Here is a 7,500-nt window from a genome sequence, read left to right on the forward strand (position 1 = left end):
TCAAACTGAATGATCTGATTCTGTACCAAACTGCACAAGTCATGTATAAAAATAAATAAAATAAACACTTACCCAAAAATATCCAACTACTTTTTTGTGAAAAGGAAGGAAACTATAACTTAAGAGGCTTTATGAATTTTAAATTGCCTCGTGCTCGAACAACAAGAAAAAGTGTTTGTGTCTCTGTTTGTGGTGTAAAATTATGGAACAACTTGAAAATAGAATTAAAACTTTGTTCAAATAAACATGTTCAAAAGGGCCGTTAAAAAATGGATTATTTCAAAATACTGTGCTGATGAAATTAGTGTTTAGTGTATGTGTGTATGTATATGTATGTGTAAGTATATGTGTATATGTATGTGTAAGTATATGTGTATATGTATGTGTAAGTATATGTGTATATGTATGTATATGTGTATATGTGTATATGTGTAGTATATGTGTATATGTATGTGTAAGTATATGTGTATATGTATGTGTAAGTATATGTGTATATGTATGTATATGTGTGTATGTATGTGTAAGTATATGTGTATATGTATGTGTATATGTATGTGTAAGGTTTTCATTCCGCACTCTTCTCTCTTTTTTAATTTTAATCTTCATGATTATTTATGTTTTGATTTGTTTTTATTATGATTTTAATGTATTTCTTATTCTGTAAAGCACTTTGAATTACTTTGTGTACGAATTGTGCTATACAAATAAACTTGCCTTTCCTTGCCTATGTATATGTGTATATGTATGTGTATGTATATGTGTATATGTATGTATATGTGTATATGTATGTGTATATGTATATGTGTATATGTGTGTGTATGTATATGTGTGTGTATGTATATGTGTATATGTGTGTGTATGTATATGTGTATATGTATGTGTATGTATATGTATGTGTAAGTATATGTGTATATGTATGTGTAAGTATATGTGTATATGTGTGTGTGTATAGTATATGTGTATATGTATGTGTATGTATATGTATGTGTATGTATATATGTGTATATGTATGTGTAAGTATATGTGTATATGTGTGTGTAAGTATATGTATGTGTATGTATATGTGTATATGTATGTGTATGTATATGTATGTGTATGTATATGTGTATATGTGTATATGTGTATGTATATGTGTGTATATGTATGTGTATGTATATGTATGTGTATATATGTGTATGTATATGTGTATGTATATGTGTATATGTATGTGTAAGTATATGTGTATATGTATGTGTATGTATATGTATGTATATGTATGTGTATATGTATGTGTATGTATATGTATGTATGTATGTATATATGTGTATATGTGTATGTATATGTGTATATGTATGTGTAAGTATATGTGTATATGTATGTGTAAGTATATGTGTATATGTATGTATATGTGTATATGTATGTGTATGTATATGTGTATATGTATGTGTATGTATATGTGTATATGTATGTGTAAGTATATGTGTATATGTGTGTGTAAGTATATGTGTATATGTATGTGTATGTATATGTGTATATGTGTGTGTATGTATATGTATGTGTATGTATATGTGTATATGTATGTGTAAGTATATGTATGTGTAAGTATATGTGTGTGTAAGTATATGTATGTGTAAGTATATGTGTATATGTGTGTGTAAGTATATGTATGTGTATGTATATGTGTATATGTGTGTGTATGTATATGTATGTGTATGTATATGTGTATATGTATGTGTATGTATATGTGTATATGTATGTGTATGTATATGTGTATATAATGTATATGTAGGTATGTATATCTTATATCTGTGTATAAACAGTGTTGGGGAGTAACAGATTACATGTACTAGAGTTATGTAATCAGAGTACAAATGATGAGTAACTGTATTCAGTTACAGTTACTGTTTCAGTGAGTGGTAATTGGATTACAGTTACTTTGTTGAAATAAATGGATTACATGGCAGGATTTTTTTGTTTTCACATTATTTTTATTTATTTATTTTTTTATTTTCTTCTGTAATTCGACTCATTGCTGGAAACTAAACCAAGACTAAAACCAGGTCTAAACTAGATCTAAACCAGGACTAAAACCAGATCTAAACTAGATCTAAACCAGGTCTAAACTAGATCTAAACTAGATCTAAACCAGGACTACAACCAGGTCTAAACTAGATCTAAACCAGGTCTAAACTAGATCTAAACTAGATCTAAACTAGATCTAAACCAGGACTAAAACCAGATCTAAACTAGAGCTAAACCAGGTCTAAACTAGATCTAAACTAGATCTAAACCAGGACTACAACCAGGTCTAAATTAGATCTAAACCAGGACTAAAACCAGGTCTAAACTAGGACTAAACCAGGACTAAAACAGGATTTTACAGGATTTAACAGGACCATGGTGTGCGGACGTGTCTCCTCCTCTTCTATCAATAATATTTTTAATACGGTTAAGTATCCGAGTCTTTGCTTCTCTACAACAAATCAAGTAACCCAAAGTATTCAGATTACATTACTCACTTTAAGTAATTTAATGGATTCCGTTACAAACTACATTTTGGTGTGTGTAATCTGTAATCTGTAGGGGATTACATTTTAAAAGTCACCTTCCCAACACTGTGTATATGATATACATGTATTTGTTGCTGTGCGATGCAGGGACTGTGTCATTATAGTTTATATTGTACAGGAAATGAGAAGTCTGTTTGTTCTTTGTTCATTTGGGACGGTAGAAGAAAGGGGTGGGGTTAAATAAGTATTTACTTCCTCCCACTCCTTTTTGGGACACAAGGAAAATTCGGCGTAACATTTATTTGGGCTGTTATTATGGAATAGAAATATTTACTTTTTGTGTTATATCTATGTATTTATGTTCTATGTATTACTGTCCGAAAAAACATTCATTCATTCATTTGGAGTCAGGTGCTCGTTTCCATGGAGACCGCTGAGGTTCGTGCCCGTCGTCGGTGGAACGTTCCGGATAAATCTGATCCATAAAGGCTGTTATTAAGAGTTAGAGTTTCTCACCTGCTGCACGTGGCCGTCCCGTCCTCCCCCGACTCCTCGTTCCTCCTCTGCAGTAACGTCGCAAATCTGTTTCTGGGTCTGAGCGGAACCTGAGGTCTGGAGGAAGACGAGGAGGAAGAGGAGGAGGAGGAGGAGGAAGAGGGAGGACGGAGGGAGGGGAGAGGCTCGGATCTGTGTCGTTTCTGAAGGTTGGAGGATGAATACTGCAGTAACACGTCCTGATCCGACAGAGGAGAATCTGCAGGAAAAATATTCAGAATTTAAGGGGAAATCGTCTCTTTAAAATGTCCAGAGTCCGAACAACAAGGAAAAGTTTTTGTATTTCAGTTTGTGTCAAAATCAGGAACTCCCTGAGCTCAAAAAATTTATGAAAAAAAAAGAAAATGTTTAAACAAAAACAGAAAGAAACGATGACAGCAAAGTGTGAAGAAGAAAGAATTTGAGTTAATCCGTCATTTGAACGAGACTAAAACATGCAGATATTTATTTTGTATCTGGAGTGATGTTGGCAGAATTATTGATATATGGAGATTATATTGGAGATTATTAATCTTTTATTATCAAAAAATATGAAGATAATTTAATGGATAACAATAATTACTTGTGTCTCAATAGAATCGTATGAAAAAATAAAATAAATTGTGTTCATCGGTTCAGATTTCAGTCGTCTGTTAAATCTGTGGAACTTTCTGCAGAATTCCATAGAAAGAGAAAGTTAAAGCCACACTCCGGAACATTCTCCATGGAGGTAGATGTGTTTTATTTGTTCGTACTGCGGAACATTGCAGCCATTTCCTCCTCCAGGCCCAGTAAGAGTCAGGTTTGCGGAGAGGCGAGCCCGTTCACAGTAAAGACACAGGTTTTTCAGGGGCAAAAAACACTTAAAATATGAAAATACAACTTGCTACACTTAAAAAAAGAAAAACAACAACCCTTAAAATAAGAAATGAAATTGAATGTCGCTTGAATTTAGAAAAACACCTATTCCGTTGGTAGAGTCGACTCAGATAAAGTCAAATGTTCTTAATTTTCATTTTAACGAACCTTTTTGCCGTGTGAACGAGTTTCCTTCCACTAAACAAACAACAAAACTGTAGCTGGGACAAAATTATTTAGTAAAATACACCAAAAATACTCGATACGCGATATATCGATACAGCAGCCCACGATATCGATACTGTATCGCTACATTAAACAATACGATATATCGATATTTCAATATTTTTGCACATCCCTACACAACACATTTTATGTACGACTCGATTTCCAGAGTTTAACAAGATTTATTTTATGCTCAACTGCATGGATTTCTCAAATATATAATAATATAATAAAGCTTTCACACTCCATATTTTTAGTTTTGTTTTGTTGATAAATGTTCCATGCTGTGGCAGACTTTGTTCTTTTAAAAATTTAATCACAAATCTAATCACGATCACATTTTGTTGTCGTTTCCAGACGGTTCAGCTCTCGTATGAATAAACCGAACGTGAGTGAGACAGAAGTTTAATCTGGCTCTCAGAGTTGATCTGGAGGATGTGGTTTGTCGTTTTCTCACCTTCTCTGTTCCTCTTCACGCTCGGCAGCCTCAGCGCAGACACACTCACCACCCTGTGCTGCCCCCTGGTGGAGGCTCGGGGCTCTGCGGGGGGACAGGGGGGGGCAGAGGCGGCTGTAGGGGGCGCTGTGGAGCTCTCTCTGCTCCAGATACTGGGGCTGGAGGAGGGGAGGGGGCAGGGCGAGTCGTTCCAGGAGCGACTGCGAGGTTTTGTCAACTGAAAGAAGAAAAATAAATCAGTTTAGAAATGAACCTAATGCAGTTGTACAGGGACACGTGAGATAAAACTTGTATAAAACTGGGACAGATCAGTGGTTTTGTATAAATCTGCAGGGACACAGGATCAAAACTGGGACTGTCCCGGGGAAACAGAGATGTCTGAACACACTACACCGAGCCAATTGCAGTGTTGTAACAGAAAAGTAGAAGAACAGCCACAATAAAAATGCAAAAAGTATAAAAATGTATAAAAAAGACAAATTCAAATAAGCATAAGTTTGGTTTGTATATTTTTAGCACTGATTTGCACAGATTTGTTTTTCTAAAATTATAAGGGAGTCCCAAGATGCAATTTGAATATTTAAACATAATCTGTTTTCATAATCTCTTTTCATAATGTGAAGATCTGAACACACACCACACACACAAACACCTCACAGAGAGTTTGTGTTTTAAAGTTTACAGTTTTAAAGCTCTCAGGGCTTCAGAGGAACGTTACATCAAAAACATGAACAGGACTTTTAAACGCCGAACTGTAACGTGCTGATAAATAATGTACAGATTTATAATGTAATAAAATATCAAGAGATTTACCGTTTGGAACACGACGTTAGACGCTAAAGTGTTTCACATGAACATTTATATAAACAGACTGTGGTTAAACCAATGTGTGTGTGTGTGTGTTGTACCTGTGTGTGTTGTGCGTCGGGGTTGTGTGTGTGTTGTGTGTGTGTTGTACCTGTGTGTGTGTTGTGTGTGTGTTGTACCTGTGTGTGTGTGTGTGTGTGTGTGTGTGTGTGTGTGTGTGTGTGTGTGTGTGTGTGTGTGACCTGTGTGTGTGTGTGTGTGTGTGTGTGTGTGTACCTGTGTGTGTGTGTGTGTGTGTGTGTGTGTGTGTGTGTGACCTGTGTGTGTGTGTGTGTACCTGTGTGTGTGTGTACCTGTGTGTGTGTGTGTGTGTGTGTACCTGTGTGTGTGTGTGTGTGTGTGTACCTGTGTGTGTGTGTGTGTGTGTACCTGTGTGTGTGTGTGTGTGTACCTGTGTGTGTGTGTGTGTGTTGACCTGTGTGTGTTGTACCTGTGTGTGTGTGTGTGTGTGTGTACCTGTGTGTGTGTACCTGTGTGTGTGTGTGTGTGTGTGTGTACCTGTGTGTGTGTGTGTGTGTGTGTACCTGTGTGTGTGTGTGTGTGACCTGTGTGTGTGTGTGTGTGTGTGTGTGTGTACCTGTGTGTGTGTGTGTGTGTGTGTGTACCTGTGTGTGTTGTGTGTGTGTGTGTGTGTGTGTGTTGTACCTGTGTGTGTGTGTGTGTGTGTGTGTACCTGTGTGTGTGTGTGTGTGTGTGTGTGTGTGTGTGTGTGTACCTGTGTGTGTGTGTGTGTGTGTTGTACCTGTGTGTGTGTGTGTGTGTGTGTGTGTGTGTGTGTGTACCTGTGTGTGTGTGTGTGTGTGTGTGTGTGTGTGTGTGTGTGTGTGTGTGTGTGTTGTACCTGTGTGTGTGTGTGTGTGTGTGTGTGTACCTGTGTGTGTTGTGTGTGTGTGTGTGTACCTGTGTGTGTGTGTGTGTGTGTGTACCTGTGTGTGTGTGTGTGTGTGTGTGTGTGTGTACCTGTGTGTGTGTGTGTGTGTGTGTGTGTGTGTACCTGTGTGTGTGTGTGTGTGTGTGTGTGTGTACCTGTGTGTGTGTGTGTGTGTGTGTGTGTGTACCTGTGTGTGTGTGTGTGTACCTGTGTGTGTGTGTGTGTGTGTGTGTGTGTGTGTGTGTGTGTGTGTGTGTGTGTGTGTGTGTTGTACCTGTGTGTGTGTGTGTGTGTGTGTGTACCTGTGTGTGTGTGTGTGTGTGTGTGTGTGTACCTGTGTGTGTTGTGTGTGTGTTGTACCTGTGTGTGTGTGTGTGTGTGTGTGTGTGTTGTACCTGTGTGTGTGTGTGTGTTGTACCTGTGTGTGTGTGTGTGTGTGTGTGTGTGTGTACCTGTGTGTGTGTGTGTGTGTGTGTACCTGTGTGTGTGTGTGTGTGTGTGTGTACCTGTGTGTGTTGTGTGTGTGTGTGTACCTGTGTGTGTGTGTGTGTGTGTGTGTGTGTGTGTGTGTGACCTGTGTGTGTGTGTGTGTGTGTGTGTGTGTACCTGTGTGTGTGTGTGTGTGTGTGTGTGTGTGTGTGTACCTGTGTGTGTGTGTGTGTGTGTGTGTACCTGTGTGTGTGTGTGTGTGTGTACCTGTGTGTGTGTGTGTGTGTGTGTGTGTGTGTGTGTGTGTTGTGTGTGTGTGACCTGTGTGTGTGTGTGTGTGTGTGTGTACCTGTGTGTGTTGTGTGTGTGTGTGTGTACCTGTGTGTGTGTGTGTGTGTGTGTTGTGTGTGTTACCTGTGTGTGTGTGTGTGTGTGTGTGTGTGTGTGTACCTGTGTGTGTGTGTGTGTGTGACCTGTGTGTGTGTTGTACCTGTGTGTGTGTGTGTGTGTGTGTGTGTGTGTGTGTACCTGTGTGTGTTGTGTGTGTGTGTGTGTGTGTACCTGTGTGTGTGTGTGTGTGTGTGTACCTGTGTGTGTGTGTGTGTGTGTACCTGTGTGTGTGTGTGTGTGTGTGTGTGTGTGTGTGTGTGTACCTGTGTGTGTGTGTGTGTGTGTGTGTGTGTGTGTACCTGTGTGTGTTGTGTGTACCTGTGTGTGTGTGTACCTGTGTGTGTGTGTGTGTGTGTGTGTACCTGTGTGTGTGTGTGTGT

The 7,500-nt window shown here is 38.4% G+C and overlaps 1 protein-coding gene across 1 annotated transcript in view; it reads right to left on the reverse strand.

Annotated features, from left to right (window-relative positions):
- exo1 (exonuclease 1) overlaps positions 1-7,500 on the reverse strand; it is a 23,590-nt gene that overhangs the window by 7,704 nt on the left and 8,386 nt on the right. Inside the window, exons 9-10 of the mRNA XM_055162907.1 lie at positions 4,564-4,780; positions 3,006-3,243 (exon numbers count right to left, since the gene is read on the reverse strand). Coding sequence (XP_055018882.1) covers positions 3,006-3,243; positions 4,564-4,780 — 455 coding nt within the window. The remainder of the gene's footprint in view (positions 1-3,005; positions 3,244-4,563; positions 4,781-7,500) is intronic.

Source organism: Boleophthalmus pectinirostris, unplaced genomic scaffold (genome assembly GCF_026225935.1).
Source record: "Boleophthalmus pectinirostris isolate CB_2022bp ecotype Guang Dong unplaced genomic scaffold, ASM2622593v1 HiC_scaffold_5, whole genome shotgun sequence".
Taxonomy (NCBI): domain Eukaryota; kingdom Metazoa; phylum Chordata; class Actinopteri; order Gobiiformes; family Gobiidae; genus Boleophthalmus; species Boleophthalmus pectinirostris.